General features: G+C 43.8%; 2 protein-coding genes across 2 annotated transcripts in view; one reads left to right on the top strand and one right to left on the bottom strand.

Moving 5' to 3' along the window:
• The window catches only part of LOC129406809 (nectin-2-like), a 70,822-nt gene that overhangs the window by 16,689 nt on the left and 26,674 nt on the right, over window positions 1–27,459 (bottom strand). The window contains exon 4 of the mRNA XM_055145993.1: window positions 6,050–6,198. Coding sequence (XP_055001968.1) covers window positions 6,050–6,198 — 149 coding nt within the window. The remainder of the gene's footprint in view (window positions 1–6,049; window positions 6,199–27,459) is intronic.
• LOC129406775 (non-histone chromosomal protein HMG-17-like) lies at window positions 4,604–5,701 on the top strand. The gene is made up of 2 exons (XM_055145555.1): window positions 4,604–4,628; window positions 5,397–5,701. Exons 1-2 carry the CDS (start codon window positions 4,604–4,606, stop codon window positions 5,699–5,701), a joined length of 330 nt encoding a protein of 109 aa, XP_055001530.1.

The following is a 27,459-nucleotide window of genomic DNA, read 5'->3' on the forward strand; positions in this document are numbered from 1 at the left end:
CTCAAAAGGTCCAAATTCGGAGAGATAAATTAAGAACTTTAAATGACTTTCAAAAACTATTAGGAAATATAAATTGGCTACGGCCTTCTTTGGGTATTGTAACCTATGCCCTACAAAATTTGTTTCAAACATTGGAAGGTGATCCCTCTTTAAACAGTCCAAGGCAACTTAGCCTGGCAGCTGAAAAGAAATTAGAAATAATTGAAGAAATTGTTAATAAGGCTCAGCTGGATAGAATTGACTCTTCAGAATGTTTAAATCTGATAGTGTTGCATACTTCACATTCTCCTATTAGGGTTTTGGTACAAGGAACTAATATTGTGGAATGGAGTTTTTTATGTAATAAGCCTAGTAAAACATTGGTTACTTATGTAAATAAAATATCTCAGATAATTTTTAATTTTTTTAATTTTTTTTTTTTTTGCTTTTTGGGTCACACCCAGCGATGCTCAGGGGTTACTCCTGGCTTTGCACTCAGGAATTGCTCCCGGCAGTGCTTGGGGGACCATATGGGATGCCGGGGATCGAACCTGGGTCAGCCGCGTGCAAGGCAAACGCCCTACCCGCTGTGCTATCGCTCCGGCCCCTCAGATAATTTTTAAAGGAAGAAGAAGAACTAGACAATTAATAGGGAACGATCCTACTGAAAATATTTTACCATTGACTAATGAGCAAATTCAGGAGCTGTAGGAAATTGATGAAGATTGGCAAATTGCCTGCACTGATTATCTCGGCAAAATTCACAACAACTTTCCAAAGCAAAAGATATTTCAATTTCTTAAGTTTGCACTGTTCACATTGAATTTTTTGAATTGCTCTGATGAAATGACATCGGCGGGAAAACATTGGAAAATTCAGGATAGCTCAGAAGAAATAAGCTCTAATAGAATTAAAAATGATTTAGATAAAATTAATCAGAGATGTAAGGTCCTTTACAGGGACCCAGTCTCTGGGAGTTGGATGCCAGGCCAGGTGGAAAGGTGGGGCCGAGGTTTTGCTGTTATTTCAGCAAACAGAAACCACTTTTGGTGTCCTACAAAGAGACTAAAACTTCTCAGTGAATAATGGATAGCAAATGAAAAAACTAAGGTGTGGATTCCTTTTTCATGAATTTTTGCCGGCTTTTTAAAAACAGAAGTGCTTCTCTTATTTTCTTTTTGGATCCAATTCTACAAGCAAGAGACAGGCTAGTTGGACTGAAAATGGGGGATAATCCCAATTGGCTGACAGGGAAATTTTTACCCTGGGGACTGCCCTTTCTTTCTCTGTCTATCAGTTTTTTTCTCTGGTTCTTGGAGGGTCAGAATCAGGATCAGGTATGTACGAATGCACATGCATGTGATTTTGTTGTCTTTCTGTATGTCTGTCTGTTTTAAGTGTTTAAATATTGAAGTCAGATTGAAATCAAAAGTGGCAATCCTACTCCAAAAAATTTTTTAAAGTGTGAGTGTTTTTTGGAGCTTATTAAGAGTTGTAAAATTAGAGCATGAAACCAAGGTAAAAACTGTTAAAGATTGATATAAAAGGTTCATGATTTAAAATATCTAAAGCATAAGAACTATTAAATGAGCCGCTAAGAGAGACTTGAAATAACTGTTTATAAAATAGGTTCAAAAGATATTGGTTTATTTTAAGAGATAACAGGTTTATTATAAGAAACTGGATGATATTCCATGCATATTTTATTGGGACATTTATGAAGTTTGAGAGGAGGAAATTTCTAATTTTACTTATGGATGCCGGTGATTCTTCTGAGAGAAGTATCTGATAACAGGAGTACTTCGACAGTTACTGATTGTGGAAAAACCTGGACTGTGAAGTTCATCCAAAAATAGCATGAAAGTGTTGTTTTTGAACTAACTAATAGAGACTAATTGATCTTCGTTGACAAATGTCTCTGAACCAGGACTGGAACTGAAATATTGCTTAATGTGTATAAACTCTATTATAAAATGAAAAACAATTTCTGTAAAATAAGGTTAGATTTTCTTAAGATTTTCTTGAGGTATTACTGAAAGATTTATGAAAATGTTTGTATTATTTACTACTGGTCATTTTAAACAAAAAAGGGGGAAATGTTGGTATACAACATCCCATAATCTCAGGCCTAACTAGGCCTGGATGTAAACGACGGTTTATGTTTTTGTCACTGTAACTTTAAATAACTGTTATTGTTCCCGTTGGTTAATTTGCATATTCAGTTTATGTGGCTGAATATGATTGGTTTGTACGTTAACCTAATAAATAAAAGGAGGTTGAACAGGCTGCTCTCTGGCAGGCCATAACACAATACCTCCGGAGGTAGTCCTGTGATCCTCCCAAAAAAATGTATATTTCTTGTGCGAGTAAAATGCCTCTGACAGTCTGGTAAAATTTCAACATTGTTGCAACAGTTTCTTTTTTTTTAATTAATTTATTTTATTGAATCACCATGTGGACAGTTACAAAGTTTTCAGGCTTATGTCTCAGTTATACAATGCTCAAACACCTGTCCCTTCACCAGTGCACATATTCCACCACCAAAAACCCGAGTATAACACCCACCCCCCAATCCCTCCACCCCCGCCTGCGTAGCTGATAAATTTCACTTTACTTTCTCTTTACCTTGATTACATTCCATATTTCAACACAAAACTCACTTTTGTTGTTGGTGTTTTGCCCCAAAAAACAGCCCTGCTCACAAGGAAGCATTTGATAATTAGTTTTCCATTGCTGAGAATGAAGAGATATCAAATTGCGGCCATGCGGTTTGGGAGTTCTGTATTTCAGTATTTTAGTAACTAAGTCCAGGGAGATTTATGTTAGAAATTGCATCATTTCTCTTCCTGGGGCAGCATGGGGCTATGGTTTAGTTCACAGTCTAGAGACATTTCTCCAAGCAGCTGCTGGTACAAAAAGTAGTCTAATTGGCCTCTAGATCGTGGTCGACCAGCATCAGAGGGGCCAAACAAACGTGTGGCCACCAGGTCGCATCTCGGTGGAGAGCGAACAAATAAGTTTCTTAATTTGTAAGCCAGGGTGGTGCTTAAATAAACATGTGTGTGTTTTGTGGGGTGGGGAGAACACAAAACCCTCTGCTCAATAATTCCAGAAACACTCCAAGTGGTAACTTCCCTCAGAAAGACTCTGAACCCCCTTCAAACTCTGCAAAAGATGCTCTGAGTGTCTTGAACTCACAGCCCCGTCCTTGGCTTTAGAGCACCTGGAACCCAGCACCTGCTCATGATGTAGGCAGGGAGGGAGGAAAGGCCCCTTCCTAGGCAATGTCAGTGAGTCTCCTGGGAAGTAATAATATCAGTAGCCTTGAAGTTGCAGAGCCAAATTTACAGGAAAACAGGAACTGAGGCCTCATCTAGCCCCAGTAACAGACCCAGAGAAGGCCAGACCACCACTGAGGGGACAGACTTCAGCAGAGGCAGGAACTAGTATTGAAGAGGAGGGCAAGTTAAGAGTCAAGAACTGAAAGGCAGGTTAAGGGTTAACCACTGAAGTTGCCCTTTGTAACTACTTGACTGCTTTGAAAGATGTCTTCAGGACCTACCACTGGGCAGGACTCTGTCACCAAATGGGCCAACAAACTGCCCTAGGAACTATAGGCAAACATTTGCAGGGAAATAGTTAACAGTCAACAAATGTTTAGATATGCAAATCAAGTGACCTATGTGTGATCCCCTTTGATATATAGATGTGATTCCCTTTGATATGTGAGATTTTCATTTGTCAACAAATGTCTAGATATGCAAATGAAGTGACCTATGTGATTCCCTTTGATATGTGAGATTTTCATTTCTCCCCCAAAAGGGTATAAAAACAGCTAGCTTTTTGAGTTTGGGGCCTTGGGTTATGCCACGCTATTGAGGCACAATTGAAGGTCCCAATATAGCTATATTGGCTTAAATAAACCCCATGCATTTGCAGAAAGAGTTGTCTTGGTTTTGTTCTTTTGTCTCTCCGAGCCTCCCCCAGGCAGAGATCTGCCGCCCCTAACACTTGGATACTCCAAAATAAAAATTAAAAAAATCAGAACTTAGTTTTTGTGCGGTGTCAAGGAATCAAACCTAGAGTCTCAAACATAAAGTTATGTGCTCCATCAGCTGGTGATTGATTAGAAATCAATACTATCAATACTGACTCATCCCAGTTCTGGACATTATTCATTATAAACAATATCAAGTTCCATCCCACCATTATGGCATACTGTGGCTTCAGGAGTCGGGTTGGGTCTGGGTCTGGCCTTTACCCTCAGGAGCCCTGTGACCTTGACCTCTGCTCTCCCATTTCTGGGCTTCAGTTTCTCACCTCTTAGGGCCTCTCAGCCAATCCTAAGTGTTTCCTCATGACAGGGGCTTCCCCAGGGCAGGAGAACCAACTGGGCACCAAGGCTCCCAGTGTTGTTTTCCCTGCCCCGATGATGTGCTAGTGACAGCAATGAGGCCAGGAGTGACAGAGCACAGGCCGCTGCATTCTGGGGATGACACACTCGGAGTCACCTGCTCCAACACCTGAGTCCAGCCTGGTGCCAGGGTGCAGAGGACACAGATCCTGAAAGTCCTGCCCTTGGGCCTCACAGTCCACAGGAGACACAGACATGAGCCTTCATAGCATGACGCAGAGTGGGCCCAGTTGGGGTGAGCAGCCCAGCGAAAACACTACATTTTCTGGGGCAATAGGAAGGACTTCCTGGAGGAGGAGGTCTCTGTTAGTGTTATGAGAAGTTTCTTTGTGGGTAAACGAGCACTGTGGTCCCAGATATGCCCTGATCTCCAGCTGCTAACACTTCATGTGTCCCACTTCTTTCTCTTGACCCCTGTGGAGTGAGATCCTGACTCCAATTCCTGCTGCCGGCTCCATTCTGTAGAAGCACTAGGGGGTCCTTCAAAACAATGGAGATGAAGGACAGTTGGAGAAGGGGTATCACTCTGCCCTCCATCCCTCTGTGCCCCTGGTGGGCACCCAGTGCTGACAGGGCCTGGAATCAGGGGCCTCACTCCTTCGGGTGGGAGATCAGCCCCCTGCCTCAGTGTCCCTGTCTGCAGGGTTGGGGCTGCCCAGCTGTGGGGACATGCAGGACAGGCTGCCTGGGGGTACGAGCACAGAGCCTCAGTCGAGGTCAGAGTCGGGGATCGTGGCTTGGGATGCTCAGGGCCAACACACGGGTGGGGAATGTTCCAGAGAAACTCACTGGACCTTTTAAAACTGGAACTAAAGCAGGGCTCCCAACATAGAGACAAACACAGTTCCCGCAAACAGGAGGCTGGGCTTGAGGATGGAGTCTGCATGTGACAGTTCTCCGGTAGGTTCTGAAGAAAGAAAAGCAGCAAGAATTTATGGTAGAGGAAGAAGAGGCAAGAACGACCCCTGGACCGACCAAAGCCCACACGCCGCTGTACCCCGAGTCCATCGCCCACGTCCCGTCGCTGTGGCCACCCTGCCCAAGAGAAAGGCTAAAGGGGACGCTAAAGGAGATAAAGCCAAGGCGAAGGATGAACCACAGAGAAGATCTGCGAGGTTATCAGCTAAACCTGCTCCTCCAAAGCCAGAGCCCAAGCCTAAAAAGGCCACCGCAAAGAAGGGAGAGAAGGTGCCCAAAGGGAAAAAGGGGAAGGCCGATGCTGGCAAGGATGGAAATAACCCTGCAGAAAACAGAGATGCCAAAACAAACCAGGCACAGAAAGCTGAAGGTGCTGGAGATGCCAAGTGAAGCGTGTGCATCTTCGATAACTGTGTACTCCCGGTGATTGTACAGTTTAAAATGTTGCATTTTATCAAGTTTTATAAAATTGCAGAATTTTTTTTACCTTTTCTTTTTAAGCTATGTTGTTAGCACACAGAACACTCATTGTTGTTTTGGGGGAAGGGCACTAGTATGCCCTTCCAGTTGCCCCAGTCCTTGGAAAGGCCTTTCTGAGTGTCCGGGCAGAGGCTCTGGCAGGACTCCGGAATCATCTCATGGCTGAGGGCTCCTTCCCCAGGGACCCTCCCATCCCTCCTCAGAAACAGTCCTGCTCAGCACCTCCTGGGGTGTCTCCGTGCTCCCCACTGTCCTCACCTGGGAGCTGGACTCTCATGGCTGTCTGGCCCGTTCCCAGGGCATTGGAGACGCGGCAGATGAAGGTCGTGTTGATGGACTCCTCAGTGGGCTGGATCAGGAGCCGGGAGCCCTGGGGTACAGCAGAGGGGGGCAGGGAGCCCGTGGTCCTGGGGGACACAGTCAGGTGAGAACACGACCTCTATTGGAGCCCAGAGTGACAGGGACTGAGGAGCCCCAGCACCTCCCCCTGTGTGACCCAAGTTGAGAGGTACTTGGAGTCCCCCCCCCCCATTCTCCCTCTCACTCCTCTATTACTGCTCAGCAGGTCATGAGACCCGCCTTCAGAATCCATCCAGAACCTTCCAGTCCTCAGGGCCTGTGTGAGTGCTGCTCTGACCCCATCCCCTGGCTCTTGCTCACCTGTCAGCCAGCAACACACACCTGGTGGCCTGAGAGAACTCAAAATAGCAGATCTCCAGGCCCTCCTCTGCTCAGCGACCCTGAGACTCCTGCCTCAGAGGAAAGCCTGGCACTTAGGGTGCGTCCCCTGTTGGTGCCCAACCAGATTGTTAGGATAAGTCTATGGAGACTGACCCGCAAATGGGCAGGACTAAGGACCCAATCAAAATGGGCGAGTTTCTGACTGGTGTGTCTGGACTGGTCTGGAAAGGGTTAACATCTCTTTCTTTAAGCTGCCTTTAGCAGCAGCCTAACTCTTAGTATAACAAGAGTGAGTCTTTTCTTTTCCATGGATCCCAGACCCAGCTTGTCTTTGATATGCAGACATTCTTATATCCCCTTATCAGCCCAGGTAATAAGAGAGAGGTTGTAACCCATAATACCAGAGCTCTTGGCCTTGCATTCCTTTCCAGAGGTTGTAACCATTTGGCTTGAGGACATAACAAAACAATGAGTGCCTTGATGTCTCCATGTTCTTTCTGTAACTTCTTTGTTTCTCTTAGAGGTGTATATGGTAGGATAGTACATAAAAAGAGGCCTCAGGAAGCTCTGCCTTTGTCACAGGGTCTGAAGGAACCTGTGATCCTCTGGGATTTCAATTTCTAATTCAATTTCTCTCAAGTTCCTTGTCTCATTGCCTCTGACTGAACAAATATCCACACAACTTCTGGCACCTAATGTGCAGGCCCGATAGACAGGATACAGGAGAAACCTGGAGAGATAAAGTTGCACCAAGCTTGCATAGACCAGAGAGAAAAGGTGATGGGTAATTTTGAAACATTGAAGCAGGATGCCTATATTGACATCCTGACCGCTCTGACAAAACCAGCTGGTTTCCCTCTGAAGGAGCAGACAAGGTGATGCCTCCTTGAGAGGGTACATAAATATTGCTATTGGTTTGAGCCCAGAGATAGAGATCAGTTCGATTTAGAATTGTGGAAAAGAGTAGGAATAGAATTGCATCATGCCCATCAAAAAGGGTACCTGATCCCTGCAGATGAATGGGGAGTATAGTGGTGTTGCTCCCACCCTGACTCCTTCTCAATCTGGCTCTGAGTCTGCGGCGGCTTCTCTTCCATCTTCTAGTAATAGCTCTCTCCCCTGATCTGCCAGTTTTTGAAGTAACTAACAGGGAAACTCTTGTATTAGAGGAGCAGGGTAGGGAAGAGAACTTGATTCAGACTTTACCTCTGGCTAAGCCAATGGCATCTCTATTACCTGTTGATTCACATCAGATTGATAACTGACCTGCCCAGGACGAGTCTGAGAGCTCCGAGTCAGACACGGACACCTCTGTTTCAAGAGAGGAGGTAACTCGCCGAGAATGGGGGCAGTTAATAAAAAACTGGATCGATTGCTTTACAGATGTGGTACCCTGAGCACCGCCCTTCCAAAAGAGTGATGATCCCCACCCTACAGGGGCTCACTGACCCTGACCCTCTGGCAGTTCCTTTTCCTTCCTTGTATCAGAATCACAAGTCACGAAATCCCCGTTAATTGTCGATTTCTCGAGCGGGCTCAGTAACCTCTCCATTCGTCCTTTCCCTGAGATCTTAGAAGTCTCTCTCGACTTGGCCCTCCCAATGATGTCGCACTGGAGACTCTTTCAGGGTCAGGGGAATGAGATCCAGCTTGTTGCTGGATTTAGCATATGAATACACCATGGGAAGCTTGCAAGGCTGTCCCATGGGAAGCTTGCAAGGCTGTCCCATGTGGGCAGGAAACTCTCAGAAGCTTGCCAGTTTCTCCCAGAGGGAGAAGTAGGCTACAAGATATCTCTTCTGGGAGCTTGCTTTTAAGTCTCTGGATATTGGCTGTTGAAGGAATTACACACACCCGGGTTCCTCAGGCCTGTCCGAACGTGTGGAGAGGGGCCTCGGGCATGGCTGTAGCTAGATTCCGGTGGTCTTCGGCGCAAGGAGCTCTGCTTGGGGTGGGGAGGGAAGCTGGAGCCCATCCCCTCCGAGAGGCCCCGGGGAAGACAGCCAGGCGTGAGGGCAAGAGACTCTCTGTATCGGAATAGGGGAGAGGAATTTTCGCATCACCGTTTTCAGTGTACTCCTGAGTTATATTCTCTGATGCAAGAATCCAAAATTCCTTTATATCGGGCTAAATTGAGCCAATAGCCTGCTCAGTTGGTGGCTTTTTTGGTCCTTAGTAATCCTGACTGCAAAACAATAGGCAGGCAGGTGAATATGAGCCTGTTCTCTTTTAAGTTTCTTCCCTTGCTCAAACAAGCAGTAGCTACCTATGGCATTACTTCTAACTATGCACTGGCTCTTCTTGAGAATTTTGCAGAAGCTAACACTCTGCTCCCACTTGATTGGAAGACTCTTGCAAAGGCAGTGTTAGAGAATCCTCAATATGTACAATTTAAGTCATGTTGGAGAGGCTGAGAAATTTGCTAGGATTAAGACACCAAAACATGTTGATGCCACTGTGAACCAGATTTCAGGCACTGGTAAGTGGGCTTCTGCAGGAAAACAAGTCCTCTTGGAGGTGGACATTTTTTTAAATTTGTTTATTTTATTGAATCACCCAGTGGAAAGTTACAAAGCTTTCAGGCTTATGTCTCAGTTATACAATGCTCTAACACTCGTCCCTTCACCAGTGCACATATTCCACCACCAAAAACCCCAGTATACCTCCCACCCCCTCACATCCCCGCCCCCGCCTGCATAGCTGATAAATTTCACTTCACTTTCTCTTTACCTTGATTACATTCCATATTTTAACACAAAACTCACTATTGTTGTTGGAGTTTTACTCCCCAAAACTAGCCTTGCTGAAAAGGAAGCATCTGATAATTAGTTTTTCATTGCTGAGAATGAAGAGACATGAAGTCACGGTTGCGCAGTTTGGGATTTCTGTGTTTTAGTATTTTAGTAACTAAGTCTAGGGAGATTTATGTTAGAAATTGTATCATTTCCCTTCCTGGGGCAGCATGGGGCTATGGTTTAGTTCACAGTCTAGAGACATCTCTGCAAGCAGCTGCTCGTACCAAAAGTAGTCTAGCTTGCCTCCAGATCATGGTCGATCAGCTGCAGAGCGACCACACAAACGTGTGGCCACCGGAGTGGCATCTCGGCAGAGAGCACGCTGGTATTGCCCTCATCCTGAGATCACGCACTCATCCCGCTGTTTTAAGTTCATAGCTTTTTTTTTTCTCCTTCCATGCCTGCAAGTTTGTACCTCCTTAATGGTCCTTATAAAATGGCAGACACCACACCGTCCTTCCCCAAAAAGTGAAAAAAAGCCGAGAAAGAAAGACCTTTCCCCTCCTTGGCCGGCGTGGGGCTATGGCTTAGTTCACAGTCTGGAGACATCTCTGCAAGCAGCTGCTGGTACCAAAAGTAGTCTAGCTGGCCTTGGAGGCAGACATTTTGGAAGCTGTCAATATGACCTATCTAAAGGTGTGGTGCTATCTTGGGACCTCTGCAAAATGTATTATGCCATTTACTAAAATCCTTCAAGAAGCCAAGAACCTTATACTGATTTTATCGGCAGGCTCCAGGACTCTCTTGAAAAGGCTGTATCTGATAAGACTCTTCATGAAATGCTTATGTCAACTCTGGCAGTAGAAAATGCTACAGAAGACTGCCTAAAAGCAATTCAGACTTCTAAATTAATGGGTAGAAACTCCCTGGATGATTTTATTAGCGTGTGTACCGAGGTGGGAAGAATGGCCCAAATGATAGCCGCTGCTTTTAAGAATGCTAATCAGGGTTAGCAAAGTCAGCCCCAATAGTGGCCACCCGGTGGTGGTGGTGACCTACAGCGGCAGGCCGCCGCACATGTGCCTCATGATCAAGCAGAAGGCCGTGTCCTCGTACACGGTCAGCCGCTCCTTAGAGGTCCACTTGGGCGCCGGATCCATGCTGAGCAACGGCCACCAGCCACTGGCCAGTGGCACACGACTTCCCCCTGGGGCAGCAGCTCCCCAGCAGGACTACCCCAACCCTGGGTGCCCAGGAACTGCTGAGCAGCAGGGACTGTCACCCTGCCCTGTCGCTCCCCTGTGGCTTCCATCCCCACCCCGGGCCCAACTACCCGCCCTTCCTGACCGACCAGATACAGACCCAGGTGTGGTGCTCCACTACCAAGAGCTCATGCCACCCGGTTCCTGCCTGACAGAGGAGCCCAAGCCAAAGAGGGGGAGAAGGTCATGGCCCCGGAAAAGGACTGCCACTCACACTTGTGATTACGCGGGCTGTGACAAAACCTACACGAAGAGTTCTCATCTCAAGGCACACCTGAGGACCCACACAGGTGAGAAACTTTACCACTGTGACTGGGACGGCTGTGGGTGGAAATTTGCCCGCTCTGATGAACTGACCAGACATTACCGCAAGCACACCGGGCACTGCCCCTTCCAGGGCCAGAAGTGTGACCGGGCATTCTCCAGGTCGGACCACCTTGCCTTACACATGAAGGGCACTTTTAATTCCCCACACAGCCAGAAGAGAATTCAGTATTTTTTAATTTTTCACACTGTCTTCCTGAAGAGGGGGAGGTACGCCCAGCTGGAAACCGCTACAATCATGGTCAAGTTCCCAACGAGTCTATCCCTGAATGGATAATCAGGAGACGTGAAGAAACCAAAAGACAAATCAAAGAACAGACGGGCCTGTGGCTGGATCTTCTATCATTCCAATTTTTAAAAATCCAACTTGAATATGCCTGGACTTACAAAACGCCAAGGAGGGGGGGTGACTGGAATTTGTGGATATCAGGGTATACATCAGATCTGTGCATTGGGGGGGAGGGAAAACCAGAGTTCCCTTGAATTGTTTTCTGATGCAATAGAAGTATAAAAGATCAACTTGTATTCTCTTTGCCTTCCAAAAGCCATTATTATATTAGAAGAAGAAGAAATTCAGGTACGGAAAAATGTGTTTTAATAGCCTAAATGGTGGTGCTTGGTGAGTCTTGGTTCTATAGGTACCAAACAAGGAAGCCAAAGTTCTCAAACTGCTGCATACTTTGACAAGAAAAATCTATTTTTGTCTTCTGATCTACATGTATGACCTAAGTCAGGTAAATACGCCTGGTTTATTTCTTTACCGATTTTATGCAGACAGTCTGTTATGCACTGTGGTTTCAAATGTGCAATAATTTGTACAATGGTTTATTCCCCATGTATGCCTTAAGCAGAACAAATGTTTTTTTTCTATATAGTTCCTTGCCTTAATAAATATGTAATATAAATTTAAACAAACTTCTATTTTATATATTTGTGAACTACAAAGTAAAAATGAACATTTTGTGGAGTTTGTATTTTGCATACTCAAGGTGAGAATTAAGTTTTAAATAAACCTATAATATTTTATCTGAAAAAAAAAGAATGCTAATCAGACGAAATGTTACGACTGCGGAGCAGTTGGACATTTCAGATTGTATTCGTGCTAAATCTGGAGCAAGGTAGGAATTACTGGGTACTTGTAGGCAATGTGGAAAAGAGGAAGCAGTGGGCTAATGAATGTCGCTCAAAATGAGACAAATTTGGCAACCTCCTAGGTGAGCCGTCGGGAATGGGAGTCGGGCCCCCACCTGGGCAACAATACAGAAAATTGTCAGTAGACCCCCAAGTTAAATCCGGGGGCTCTACCTCCCCCACGATGGTGATAATTGACAAACCTAAGACCATCAGCAAAAAATCATCTTATACTAACCTTGTAAGGGCAACACAGGGAAGTGCAGCCGCTGACATTCTGACTTTTCATGATTTTTTTCTGACTCCTAATACTATAGATAATATCCCAACTAATGTTTATGGCCCCCTTCCAAAAGAGACACCAGGTTGGTCCTAGGGAGAAGCAGCATGACTTTGCATGGTGTTAACGTAAAGATGGAACTTGTTGACAGTGATTTTGTGAATGAAATCTCACTTATAGTCACCTTTCAAGCAGACATCAGGATATTCAAAGGGGAGCATATTGCTCAACTGCTTTTGCTTCTGTATATACTAGGGAAAAACAGGCATGAAAAGAGAAGGTGATTTTGGAAGCATTAATGCAGAAATATTCTGGGTGAAAAAAAGATTATTGATGATAAGCCTACTTTAATTATGACCTTTGAGGACCGGACAAAACAAGAAGGTATGGTTTTTTGTTTTTGCTTTTGTTTTTTAATTTTTTATTAGTGAATCATCGTGAGGTACAGTTACAAACTTATGAACTTTCATGTTTGCATTTCAGTCATACAGTGATTGTTTACAGCCCTCCACCAGTGCCCATTATCTTCAACCAATGATCCCAGTATCCCTCCCACCACCCCCACCCCAACCCCCAGCACACCACCCTGCCTCTGCGGCAAAGTATTTCCTTTTGTTCTCTCTCTTTTTTGGGGTGTTGTAGTTTGCAATAGAGGTACTGAGTGACCATCATGTTCGGTCTATAGTCTACTTTCGTCACCCATCTTTCAACCCGAATGGGTCCTCCCAACATCCTCTACTTGGTGTTCCCTTCTCTATCTGAGCTGCCTTTTCCCCCAGCATGTGAGGCCAGTTTTCAAGCTGTGGGGCAGACCTCCTGGTCCTTATCTCTACTACTCTTGGATGTTAATCTCCCACTTTGTTATTTTATATTCCACAGATGAGTACAATCTTCCTATGTCTGTCTCTTTTTTTTTACTCATTTCATTTAACATGATACTTTCTTTTAAAAAATACCTTTATTTTTAAAATTTATTTTTATTTTATTTATTTATTTTTAATTGAATCACCATGTGGAAAGTTACAAAGCATTCAGGCTTAAGTCTCAGTTATACAGTGATCGAACACCCATCCCTTCACCAGTGCACATATTCCACCACCAAGAAACCCAAGTATAATTCCCCTCCCATCCCCACCCTCCCACCTGTGTAGCTGATAATTATCACTTTACTTTCTCTTTACTTTTATTAATTCAGTTTTTCCCAAAAAACTCACTATTATTGTTTGGAGTTTCCTCCCCAAATCAGACCTGCTGAAAAGAAACCATTTGGTAATTTGTTTTCCATTGTTGGTGTACAACATCCCATAATCTCAGGTCTAGCTAGGCTTGGATGTAAACATCATTTTTCTGTTACTGTTACTTTAACTGACTATACTTCCGGTTGTGTAACTGACTTTGATACTGTTTCCGTTGATTAAGTTAATTTGCATATTCTGCCTATGTGGCCGAATATCATTGGCTAAAACATCAACCTAGTTAATAAAAAGGGGCTGAACAGGCTGCTCTCCAGCAGGCCACAATACAAAAAACTCCAGAGACAGTTATGTGATCCTCCCAAAAAACGTATATTTCTTTCGCGTGCATATCTTAAATGCCTCAGACTGTCTAGCTAAATCTTACTGCAACATTGTTGCAACATCTATTGCTGAGAATGAAGAGATATGAGGTCTCTTTTTTTGGATTTCTGTATTTTAGTATGTTAGTAACTAAGTCCAGGGAAATTACTGCCAGAAATTGCATCATTGCAAGCTCGTACCTCTCTTTAGTGGTCCTTATAAAATGGCAGTCGTCAAGCCTACCCCTCCTCCCCAGGAAGGAAAAAGCTGAGAGAGAAAAACCTTTCCCCTCCTGGGGTGGCATGGGGCCGTGGCTTAGTTCACAGTCTAGAGACATTCCTGCAAGAAGCTGCTCGTACCTAAAGTAGTTTAGCTGGCCTCCAGGATCATGGTCATCCAGCAACGGAGAGGACACACACGTGCGGCACTCGTGTCACATCTTGGCGGAGAGCCTTAACAGGATACTTTCCATGTTGATACATTTATATGAAAATATCATGACTTCATCTTTTCTAACAGCTGCAGAGTATTCCATTATGCAGATGTACCAAAATTTCTTTAACCAGTCATCTATTTTTGGGCACTCCGTGTTTTTCCAGATTTTGGTTACTGTAAACAGTGCTGCAATGAACACATAAATGCAGATGTCATTTCAACTATGCCTTTTTGCCTCTTTAGGATATATTCCCAGGAGTGGCATTGCTGGGTCAAATGGGAGCTGAATTTCTAATTTTTTGAGAATGGTCCATATTGTTTTCCAAAAGAGCTGAACCAAATACTGGAAGGTATGTTGAATTCAGGTGCTGATGTTACTGTTGTTGCCTCTCAACATTGGCCTGTTGCTTGGCAAAAGCGTCATGTGGACATTACTTTTTCTGGTATGTGTGTGGTCAGTGGTGTTCAGCAGAGTGTGTGGCCTCTTCATTGTGCTGATCTTGATGGAGACACAGCAGTCATCCAGCCGTACATTGCTCCAATAGCCATCACCTTATGGGGACGGGATTTATTGCAAAAACTTTGGTGTGAAATATATTAAAGAGAGAACGGTGTCTCGGGAATTGCCTTTTTAATTGGGGCCACTGCTCAAAAAGAGCTCTCCCAATAGTCTGAAAACAGGTTCAGCCTGTTTGGCTTGACCAGTGGCCCTAGAAAATCTTGAAATTGACTTAATAGATTGTTTCTATACCATCCCTTTAAGGGAAGAGGATAGAGAAAAATTTGCTTTTATTGTGCCTTCTTTAAATAATGAACTTCCTACTAAAAGATATCAGTGGACTATTTTGCCCCAAGGGATGATGAACAGTCCCATGATATGCAAATATTTTGTTAATTAACCATTAAGATTTAATAAGGTCACAGTACTCCGAAGTCAACATTACTCACTATATCGATGAGATTCTAATTACTGCTGTATCTCAGACCAATTTGCAGAAGGTGTATGAAGCTGTAATCTATCAGAGTCATGGGATTTAAAAGTTGCACAGAATAAAATTTAACACCAGATTCCTTGGTAATTTGGGGAACCAATAATATGGGAGAGTAAAATTATGCCTCAAGAGGTCCAAATTTGGAGAGATAAGTTAAAAACTTTAAATGATTTTCCAAAACTACTGAGAAATATAAATTGACTATGGCCTTCTCTGGGCATTCCAACTTATGCCCAGCAAAATTTGTTCCATACATTGGAAGGTGATTCTTCTCTTAACAGTCTGAGGCAACTCAGCCTGGCAGCTGAACATGAATTGGAACTAATTGAGGAAATTGTTAATAAGACTCAGCTAGATAGAGTAGATTCTTCAGAAAATTTAAATCTGATAGTGTTGTGTACTTCACATTCTCCCATTTGGATTCTAGTATAAGGAACTAATATTGTGGAATGAAGTTTTTTACGTAAAATGCCTACTAAAAATTGTCACTTATGTGTATAAAGTATCTCAAATAAGTCTCAAAGAAAGAAAAAGAACCGGGCAATTAATAGGAAAGATCCTGCTGAAATTATTGTACCATTGACTAATGAACAAATCCAAGCGCTATGGGAACTTGGTGAGGATTGGCAAATTGCCTGCACTAAGTATTTGGGCAAAATCCATAACAGCTTTCCAAAGCAAAAGATGTTTCAATTTCCTAAGTTTACTAATTGGATTTGGCCTAGCATTATGAAAGCTGAACCTATTGAGTCAGCAGTTACATTCTTTATAGATGCTCGCAAAGAAGAAAAGGCTGTTTATTCTGATACGCAAAATGATAAATTTTTACAAACTCCATATAATTCTGTTCAAAAGAATCAATTGTTTGCAATCATTTCTCTTTTACGAGATTATTCTGAACCAGTTAATATTGTAACATTCTCAGCATGCAACATGGACTGTCAATCATATACTTACTGTTGCTTTGCCTTTGAGTGACTCTGAGCTTATTTCTTTTTTTTTTTTAAAGTGGTCAGTTGGTGCTTTATTTCATGCAAAACTTTGTCACCAGGTATCAACCTATACCGACCATCAGACAAGTGTGAAATCCTTACTGTTTCATGGTAATCTATGAGCGTTTTAATCCTTTTATGTTTTCCTAGAGATCAGAATTCTAAAGATGTCTTGTGGTTAATTTCTTGTTTTTTTTAATTTAAATTTTATTGAATCACCATGTGGAGGGTTACATAGTTCTCAGGATTATGTCAGTTATACAATACTCAAACACCCTTCCCTTCACCCGTGCCCATATTCCATCACCAACCACCCCAGTATACCTCCCGCCCCCTCCCGCCCCCCCAGTCCCCGCCCTTGTAAGTGATAAGTTTCACTTCGTTTATGCTTTATCTTGGTTACATCCCATGTTTCAACACATAACTCACTATTGTTGCCAGGGTTTCCCCCAAAAAAGAAAAGACAGTCCCACTGTCAAGGAAGCATTTGATGGCTCTCCATTGCTGAGAATGTAGAGATATTAAGTCCTGCTGTTTGTTACATAACTTTTCTATTTTTCCCCCCTCGTCCCGCACCACCGAGATCACGCCTGTTTAGTAATCACCACGCTGCCTGACAAAGGGAAAACAAACCAAAGAAGATGGTTATTTCTCGTCATCAGCCGGCGTGGGGCTCTGGCTTAGTTGATAGTCTGGTAGAATGTCTGCAAGCAGTTTCTGGAACCAAAAGTAATACGCTGGTATCGGCCCCGGCTCAAGATTCCACCAGCGTCCCGCTGTTCCAAGTGCATAATAATTTATTCCCTTGTATCCCATTCCCACGCCACCAGGTCCCTGTCAGCTTAATGGACATCATACTATGGTTAATGCCACGCCGCGTTTCTTCCTGAGAAAGAAGGATATTTCTTCTCAGCTGGCGTGGGGATATGGCTTAGTTCAGTCTATAGAGATGGCTACCACTTTGGTAGCCTTCAATAATTCAGCAAAAGACTTACTATTCTTGTTAGGATTTCCCACCAAAGTCCGACCCGTTAAAAGGGAACCATTTCATATTGGTGATGATTAAATGACAATAGGTTGCGTGGCCATGGCAGCGGCCTCGCGGCTTTGAATTTCTGTATAAAGTCCAGGGAAAGTACAGCCAGAAATTACATGTCGCTACAAACTTTAACCCTATTATGGTCCCCCCAAAGTCCAACCCATTACAAAGGAACCATTTCATATTGCTGATGATTAGATGACATTAGGCTGCCGAGGCCACGCGGTTTTGGGTTTCTATATAAAGTCCGGGGAAAATTCTGCCTAAAATTCTATCGCTACAATCTTTTACCCTTCAACAAAAAACTTAAGTACTATTGTTTGGAGTTTTCCCCCACGTTAAGCCCTGCCAAAAAGGAACATTTACATGTTGCTGACAATCAAGAGATATTAGGTCGCACGGCTGCAATAGTGGTTTTGGATTTCTATATGAAGTCCAGGGAAAATTCTTTTGGTAATTGCATCACTCGCTGGCAGCGCCTGGGCCAGAAGCTCCGAGCCCACAGTTTGGAGGCATTTTGGGGGCGCCGCTCGTGTCCAAAGTGGTTCAGTTGCCTCCGGGGTCGATCTCTCACGGGGCCGGAAAGGAGCGTCCCCACATGGCTCTGTGCTTAAATGTCGGCCGGCACAGGGCGGATCCGGAAGTCCCGCCCATCGTCCTTCCCGGGCTTCCTGTAGAGTCTAAAAACCGGCTATTGCCTCGCTGCGTTCAAAAAGAAAGAGTTGAGAGAGAAAAGACCATACCCTGCCGGCAGCGCCTGGGCCAGAAGCTCCGAGCCCACAGTTTGGAGGCATTTTGGGGGCGCCGCTCGTGTCCAAAGTGGTTCAGTTGCCTCCGGGGTCGATCTCGCGCAGGGCCGGAAAGGGTCTCCTGGTTAATTTCTAATGTGAAGTGAACTTTTGCCCCGGGGAATATACATTGCAAGAACTTTAATTGTGAGCATTTTTTTAATAATAAATTTATTTATTTTTAATTAATGAATCACCATGAGGGTACAGTTACGGATTTATACACATCTGTGCTTATGCTTCCCCCATACAAAGTTCGGGAACCCATCCCTTCACCAGTGCCCATACTCCACCACCAGTAAACCCAGCATCCCTCCCATCCTCCCCAATCCCATCTCCCCCCACCCCACCCTGTCACTGTGGCAGGGCATTCCCTTCTGTTCTCTCCCTCTAATTAGCTGTTGTGGTTTGCAATAAAGGTGTTGAGTGGCCACTGTGCTCAGTCTCTAGCCCTCATTCAGCCCGCAACTCCCTTCTCCCACATGGCCTTCGACTACATTATAGTTGGTGATCCCTTCTCTGAGTTGCCCTTTCCCCAGAATGTGAGGCCAGCCTCCTAGCCATGGAGTCAACCTCCTGGTAGTTGTTTCTACAATTCTTCGGTGTTAGTCTCCCACTCTGTTATTCTATATGTCATAGATGAGTGCAATCTTTCTATGTCTGTCTCTCTCTTTCTGACTCATTTCACTTAGCATGAAACTTTTCATGCCGATCCACTTAAATAAAAAATTTGTGACCGCCGAGATATGATCCCGGGAGCCGCACGCATGTGCGGCCTCTCCGCAGCTGCACAAGCGTGAATCCAGACCCAGCAAAACCTCTTTCGGCGTGAGCAACTCCTCGCAGAATGTCTCCAGCCTGAGAACTAAGCCTCGGCCCCGTGCCCGCCCAGGAGGGGAAAGGTATTTCTCTCTCTCTCGCCTCTTTCTCTCCGGGGATGAAGGGCGCGGTGGCTGCCATATTAAGACGACCACAGATTGGGTTTTCAAGCCTGGAATTTCTAATATCTGGAAGAAATCTCCCTGGACTTCTTGTTAAAGTACAGAAATTCAAAACCGCGTGGCCGCTACTGCGGCCGCGCGACCTTATTTGTCTTCACAGTAGGTCTGAATCTAGTGGGGTACTCCTAACAACAATAGTGAGGTTTGTGTTGAAATATTGAATGTAAACAAAGTAAACAGAATGTAAAATGAAACTTATCAGTTACAAGGTAGGGGTGAGGGGGCGGGATGGGAGGTGTACTGTGTGGGTTTTTTTTTTTTTTTGGTGGTGGTATATGGGCACTGGTGAAGGGATGGTTGTTTCAGCATTGTATAACTCAGACCTAAGCCCGAAAGCATTGTAATCTTCCACACGGTGATTTAATAAAATAAAATAAAATTAAAAAAAAAAATTGTGACCTCCTTTTTTCTAACAGCTGCATAGTATTCCATTGTATAGATGTACCAAAGTTTCCTCAACCAGTCATCCGTTCTAGGGCATTCGGGTTTTTTCCAGATTCTGGCTATTGTAAACAGTGCTGCGATGAACATACATGTGCAGATGCCATTTCGATTATACTTTTTTGCCTCTCTGGGATATATTCCCAGCAGTGGTATTGCTGGGTCAAATGAGAGCTCAATTTCTAATTTTTTGAGAATCGTCCATATTGTTTCCAGAAGGGCTGAACCAGTCGGCATTCCCACCAGCCGTGTAGAAGGGTCCCTTTCTCCCCACATCCTCTCCAACAGCGGTTGCTTTTGTTCTTTTGGATGTGCGCTAGTCTCTGTGGTGTGAGGTGGTATCTTGTGGTTGTTTTGATCTGCATCTCTCTGATGATTAGTGATGTAGAGCACTTTTTCATGTGCCTTTTGGCCATTCGTATTTCTTCTTTGGTAAAGTTTCTGTTCATTTATTCGCCCCATTTTTTGATGGGGTTGGATGTTTTCTTCTTGTAGAGTTCAACCAGTGCTTTATATACCATTGATATCAACCCCTTATCTGATGGGTATTGTGTAAATATCCTTTCCCATTCTGTGGATAGTCTTTGGATTCTGGTCACTGTATCTTTTGCGGTGCAGAAGCTTTTTAGTTTAATGTAGTCCCATTTGTTGATCTCTGTTTTTACTAGATTGCTTAGTTCTGTGTCACCTTTGAAGATACCTTTATCTTCAATATCGTGGAGGGTTTTGCCGACCTTGTCTTCAATGTACCTTATGGTTTGTGGTCTAATGTTGAGGTCTTTAATCCATTTTGATCTGACTTTTGTGCATGGTGTCAGGTCAAGGTCTACGCCCATTTTTTTGCATGTGGTTGTCCAGTTGTGCCAGCACCATTTGTTAAAGAGGCTTTCCTTGCTCCGCTTCACATCTCTTGCTCCCTTATCAAAGATTAGATGATCATACATTTGGGGTTGTGGTTGTGTGTAAGGGTATTCCACCCTGTTCCATTGGTCTACGGCTCTGCCTTTGTTCCAGTACCATGCTGTTTTAATTGTTACTGCTTTGTAGTAAAGATTGAGGTTGGGGAGGGTGATGCCTCCCATCGTCTTTTTCCCAAGAATTGTTTTAGCTATCCTTGGACGTTTGTTGTTCCATATGAATTTTAAGATTGCTTGATCCATTTCTTTGAAGAATGTCATGGGTATACTTATAGGGATCGCGTTGAATCTGTATAATGCTTTGGGGAGTATTGCCATTTTGACAACATTGATTCTCCCTATCCACGAGCAGGGTATATGTATCCATTTCCTCATGTCCTCTTTGATTTCATGGAGTAGCGTTTTGTAGTTTTCTTTGTAGAGGTCTTTTACTTCCTTGGTTAAGCTGATTCCGAGGTACTTGATTTTCTGGGGCACGATTGTGAATGGGATTGCTTTTTTCATGTCCCTTTCCTCTGCCTCATTGTTTGCATATATGAAGGCCATGGATTTTTGGGTATTGATTTTGTAGCCTGCAACTTTACTGTATAAGTCTATTGTTTCTAAGAGTTTCTTAGTAGAGGTTTTGGGCTCCTCTAGATATAGTATCATATCGCCTGCAAATAGTGAGAGTTTGATTTCTTCCTTTCCTATCTGGATGCCCTTAATCTCTTTTTCTTGTCTAATAGCTATCGCAAGTACTTCCAGTACTATATTGAAGAGGAGTGGTGAGAGTGGGCATCCTTGTCTTGTGCCTGATCTCAGAGGAAAGGCCCTTAGTTTTTCCCCGTTGAGGATAATGCTTGCCGTAGGCTTGTGATAGATGGCTTCGACTATCTTGAGGAAAGTTCCTCCAAACCCCATTTTGGCGAGGGTTTTCATCATGAAAGGATGTTGGATCTTGTCAAATGCTTTCTCTGCATCTATTGATATGATCATATGGTTTTTATCTTTACTTTTATTGATATGGTGGATTATGTTGATTGATTTCCGAATGTTAAACCATCCTTGCATCCCCGGGATGAATCCCACTTGGTCGTGATGTATGATCTTTTTGATGAGTTGTTGGATCCTATTTGCCAGTATTTTGTTGAGGATCTTCGCATCGGTGTTCATCAGGGATATTGGTCTGTAATTTTCTTTCTTAGTGGTGTCTTTGTTTGCTTTTGGTATTAGGGAGATGTGTGCTTCATAGAAACTCTTTGGGAGATTTCCTGTTTTTTCAATTTCCTGGAAAAGTTTGAGGAAAACAGGCAGCAGGTCTTCTTTAAATGTTTAGAAGAATTCGCCAGTGAAACCATATGGGCCTGGGCTTTTGTTTTTGGGGAAGTTTTTGATCACAGTTTCAATTTCCTTAACATTGATGGGTCTATTCAGGTATTCCAAGTCTTCTTTGTTCAGTCTTGGGAGATTGTAGGAATCGAGGAATCCATCCATTTCTTTTATGTTCTCCTGTTTTGTGGCATATAGACTTTCGAAGTAGTCTCTAATGATCTTTTGAATCTCATTGGTTTCTGTTATGATGTCCCCCTTTTCATTTCTGATTCGATTTATTAGGGTTCTTTCTCTTTCTTTCTTTGTGAGTCTTGCTAGCGGTTTATCAATCTTGTTTATTTTCTCGAAGAACCAGCTCTTTGTTTCATTGATCTTTCGGATTGTCTTTTTGGTTTCCATGTCATTAATTTCTGCTCTAATTTTTATTATTTCTTTCCTTCGATCTGGTTTGGGTTCCTTTTTCTGGTCCTTTTCTAAGGTCTTGAGTCGTGAAGTCAGGCTGTCTATGTGGACCCTTTCTTCCTTCCTGAGGAATGCTTGGAGAGCTATAAATTTTCCCCTTAACACGGCTTTAGCTGCGTCCCATAGGTTTTGGCAGCTCGCGTCTTCCTTCTCATTTGTTTCTAAGTATTTTTTGATTTCTTCCTTGATTTCCTTCCTGACCCACTCATTGTTCAACATTGAATTCTTTAATTTCCAAGTGTTTGACTTGATTCTCCGTGTCAGTGAGTGGTTAGCTTCTATCTTCAGCGCATCATGGTCTGAAAAGATGGTTGATACAATTTCTATTTTTCTGATTCTATTGAGGTATGTTCTGGGGCCCAGTACATGGTCTATTTTAGAAAATGTTCCGTGTGCACTGGAAAAGAATGTGTATTCTTTCTTTGGTGGGTGTAAGGCCCTGTATAGGTCTATTAGGCCTCTCTCTTCAATTTCTTCTTTCAGAGTCAGTGTTTCCTTGTTGAGTTTTGTTCTTGTCGATCTATCTAGAGGCGATAAGGCCGTATTGAAGTCTCCGACTACTATTGTGCTGTTAGTGATGTCCTCTTTGAAGTCTGCTAGGAGTTGTTTTAAATATTTAGCTGGTCGCTCATTAGGTGCATATATGTTTAAGAGTGTGATTTCTTCCTGTTGTACGTATCCCTTGATAAACAGAAAATGACCTTCGCTGTCCCTTTTAATCTTTTTCAACCTGAAATCTATGTTGTCGGATATTAGGATGGCCACTCCAGCTTTTTTAAGGGGGTTGTTTGCTTGCAGGATTGTTTCCCATCCTTTGACTTTGAGTCTATGTTTACTCTGTTTGTTCAGGTGTGTTTCTTGCAGGCAGCAGAATGATGGGTTTAATTTCTGGATCCATTTTGCCACTCTGTGTCTCTTTATGGGTGCATTTAGGCCGTTGACATTGAGAGAGATTATTGTGATAGGATTTTGTGTCATATTTCTGTGGTATTTGTTGTTTTTATGTGGATCCACCTTGTCTTACAGTAGCCCCTTTAGACCTTCTTTCAAGTTTGGTTTTGAGTCTATGAAGGACCTGAGCTGTTGTTTATCCGAGAAGTAGTGTATGGTTCCTTCGAGTTTGAGTGAGAGTTTAGCCGGATAAAGTATTCTTGGTGAGGCATTCATTTCGTTGAGTCTTTTCACTATGTCCCACCATTGTCTTTGGGCTCAGAGGGTTTCCTCTGACAGGTCTGCTGTAAATCTGAGGGGTGCTCCTTTGTATGTAATTTCCTTCTTTGACCTTGCTGCTTGCAGAATTGTGTCTCTATCCATAGCATCCGTCATTCTGACTATGATATGCCTTGGAGTCTTTTTATTCGGGTCTCTTTTTGCTGGTACTCTTCGGACTCCTTGTATCTGGATGCCTGCCTTCTCCAGCTCTGGGAATTTCTTAGCAATGATGTCTTTGACTGTGTTTTTTTCATTGGGGTTATTTCCCTGTGGTTCTGGTACTCCAATGATTCTTAAGTTGTTTCTCTTGAAGTCATCCCCCAGGGCTCTGATTCGCTCTATAGCCATTTTGAGGTCTTTGGCCATGATTTGTTGTTGTCTATAAGCTTTCTGCAGCTCATCTTCCAGGTCGCTGATTCTTTCTTCAGCTGTAGTCATTCTACTGTTGAGGGCATCTAGAGAGATTTTTTTTTTTTTTTTGCTTTTTGGGTCACACCCGGCGATGCACAGGGGTCACTCCTGGCTCATGCACTCAGGAATCACCCCTGGCGGTGCTCAGGGGACCACATGGGATGCTGGGATTCGAACCCGGGTAGGCCGCGTGCAAGGCAAACGCCCTACCTGCTGTGCTATCGCTCCAGCCCTAGAGAGATTTTTAATTCGTCTACCGATTCCTTTATTTGTGTGACTTCCGTTCGTAGGTTTGAGATTTCTGTTCTCATTTCTTCCGGTATTTTCTTGGTGGACCGTTCCAGTGCTTCATTCATCTCCTCCCTTAGTTTATTGGATGTCTGTTCCATGGTTGCTTGGAGTAGGTCGACTCTCCTACAGATCTCCTCTCTGAATTGTTTATCTGAGAGGTCGTAGATGTGAGTAGCCCCCATTGATGTTTCTGGAATTTTTTCTTCTCCCTCTCTTGGTGGAGGGGATTTTCGCTGCTTCCTCATATTGTTACGGAAGTATAGAGTTGGACCTTTGTAGTTATTTATTCCTTTTTCTTCTTGTGGAAAGAAGGTTTTCTGATCGTGCTAAACTTCCCTTATTAACTGACAGCTTTTATAGTGTCAGACTAAGCTAATGGCTATTTTGCGTGTTTGAGATCGCAAAAGTGAATTTTCAAAAAAATACAAGTACCGATTGAGCCGAGGTAACAAAGAATAACTGCGGCCGCTCTGAGAGGCCACGCCCACTTTTAAGACCACGCCCACTAAGATACGGGACACGCCCCCAGTGTCTTCCTGCGAGGGCGGGCCGCAGTTAGGGGGCCAGGTCAGGAGCCGGGGCGCGGAGGACACGGGCTGGGGCGGCTGGAGGGTCTCGGGGAGTCCAGGCGGCGGGAAGCGGGGCCGGGAGGGCATGGCCGAGGGTCTGGGACGGTACCTGCGAGGGCGGGCCGCAGTTAGGGGGCCAGGTCAGGAGCCGGGGCGCGGAGGACACGGGCTGGGGCGGCTGGAGCTACTTGTGAGCATTTTTAAGGCTTTTTGAATATCTATAGAACTGATCTAATGCTTTTGAAATAGCACTGCACAGTACAGTTTTGTCATGTTAAGTGAGATGATTGGTAACTTGTGTCTAAACTTAGGAGATCAAGGTGTACTAATATAGATGTATGTCATAAGTCAGAAAGATAATGGATGGATATCACCAATGGGAAAAAGGAGAGGAATCCTATTAAAGTGAAGTTGGCTTTGAAATGGGATGAAAGTTACAGGACAGAATGAATGTTAAGGAATGTGTAGAAGGTTTGAGGTTGTGTTTTAAGGAAAGAAACTGATTAAATTGTATTGTGCTTCACCCAGGTACGCCCCAATCCCGGGCCTGCGCTCGGCACCAGGACCGAATCTCATCCCAGCATCCCGCGGGCAGGACTCCCTGCCCCAGCCGCTGCACCGCAGACCCCAGGCTTCCTCCTTCTTCATGCAGGTGTGGGGCCAGGACCCAATCCCCATCTGATATAGGGCTGATATCAAGGATATACAAGGCACTGGTAGAACTCCACAAGAAGAAAACATCCAACCCCACCAGAAATTGGGGTGATGAAATGAACAGAAACTTTCTCAAAGAAGAAATCAGAATGGCTAAAAGGTACATGAGAAAATGCTCTTCATCACTAATCATCAGGGAGATGCAGATCAAAACAACAATGAGATATCACCTCACACCACAGAGACTGGCACACATCCAAAAGAACAAAAGTAACTGGTGTTGGCGCAGATGTGGAGAGAAAGGGACTCTCCTTCACTGCTGGTGGGAATGCCGACTGGTTCGGCCCTTTTGGAAAACAGTATGGATGATTCTCAAAAATTAGAAACTGAGCTCCCATTTGACCCAGCAATACTACTTCTGGGAATATACCCCGGAGAGGCAAAAAAGTATAGTAGAAATGACATCTGCACTTGTATGTTCATTGCTGCACTGTTTACAATAACCAAAATCTGGGGAAAAACCCGAATGCCCAAGAACAGATGACTGGTTAAAGAAACTTCTGGTACAGCTACACAATGGAATACTATGTAGCTGTTAGAAAAGATGAAGTCATGAAATTTGCATACAAGTGAATCAACATGGAAAGTGTCATGTTAAGTGAAATGAGTCAGAAATAGAGGGACAGACATAGAAAGATTGCACTCATCTGTGGAATATAAAGTAACAGAATGGGAGACTAACACCCAAGAATAGCAGAGATAAGGACTAGGAGGTTTGCACTATGGCTTGGAAGCTGGTTCCACATGCTGGAGGTAAAGGTAGCTCAGATAGAGAAGGGCACACCAAGTAAAGGGTGCTGGGAGGACCCACTTGGGTTGGGAGCTGCTGAAATAAACTATAGACCGAACATGATGGCCACGCAATACCTCTATTGCAAACCACAATACCCAAAAGGTGAGAGAGAACAAAAGGGAATGCCCTGCCACAGAGGTGGGGTGGAAATGTGGAGCTGGAGGGGGGTGGGAGGGTTACTGAGATCATTGGTGGTGGAGAATGGGCACTGGTGGAGGGGTGGGTAACCGATCATTGTATGACTGAAACACAAACATGAACATTTGTAAGTATGTAGCAGTACCTCACGGTGATTCACTAATAAAAAATTTTTTAATTGTATTGTTATAAGAAACTCTTTAAATTACACCTGCAGAATTGTTTGGTAAACTTTATGAAAAACAGTACCTGTTTAGTACCTGTAATCTTTTTGGTAAACTTTATGAGTACCTGTAATCTTTTTGGTAAACTTTATGAAAAACATATTGGACAGATTTTCGGGACTCCTGTTACAGTGCTCTTAGATAATTGAATTCTTCAAAAGTTACAGGAAATCAAGGGTTTTTTTACACGGGATTAAATGAATTAGATATGGAAAATTATACACTGGACTCCTGGTACAATGCTCTTAGAAAATGGGAAGTCAAGGTTTAAACATGATGCTAAATTGTATGCTTTATCTCTACAGTTTTTAGCTTCTTTTGACTAGGACCCACAGCAAGCGGGTGTATTTCATCTCATTGTAAGTAAAGCGAAATTCTTGCTTTTCTCTTCTTTGTACCTTCAGTATGTTTTTGAGATGCTTCATGGCACTATGTTGGTTTGCATAAATCCAGATAAAAGTCTTTTCTGTCTGTAATAGGGTCTACCCCTCATGCAGACAAGAAAAACAGCTATGGGACCCCAAACCCTCTTCCAGGGAAACAGTCAAGGGATTGGTCTAAATGACAGAAGCAGGTACTAAACAGGTACTGTTTCAAGTACCTACAAACCTCAGAGGAATCCTAGAGGCAGGCCAGCTCAAGGAAAGACTGGAAATTATCTCTGCTATGGAAAAGGAGGATTCTGGAAATCTGCAATGACTGACTTGGCCTGGGCCCTGTAAAAGCCTGGGAACCAGGACCTCTCCCAGCCCTGAAGAAGGGATGGGATGGACTCGTTTTCCCTGCACATACCTACGGAGGGCAAGAGGCATGAGGCCACATTCAGTTGGATCTGAAGGCTCTACCTCAAGTTCATCGTGGGACCTGATCTTCACATCTTATAGCCAAGCCTGGGGTAGCCCTGACGTGAGGTTTAAAAAAATTAATGTCGTTATTGGTGTGCCACCTGTCTTTAGCCAGTCCCCA

Source organism: Sorex araneus, chromosome 8 (assembly GCF_027595985.1).
Source record: "Sorex araneus isolate mSorAra2 chromosome 8, mSorAra2.pri, whole genome shotgun sequence".
Taxonomy (NCBI): Eukaryota; Metazoa; Chordata; class Mammalia; order Eulipotyphla; family Soricidae; genus Sorex; species Sorex araneus.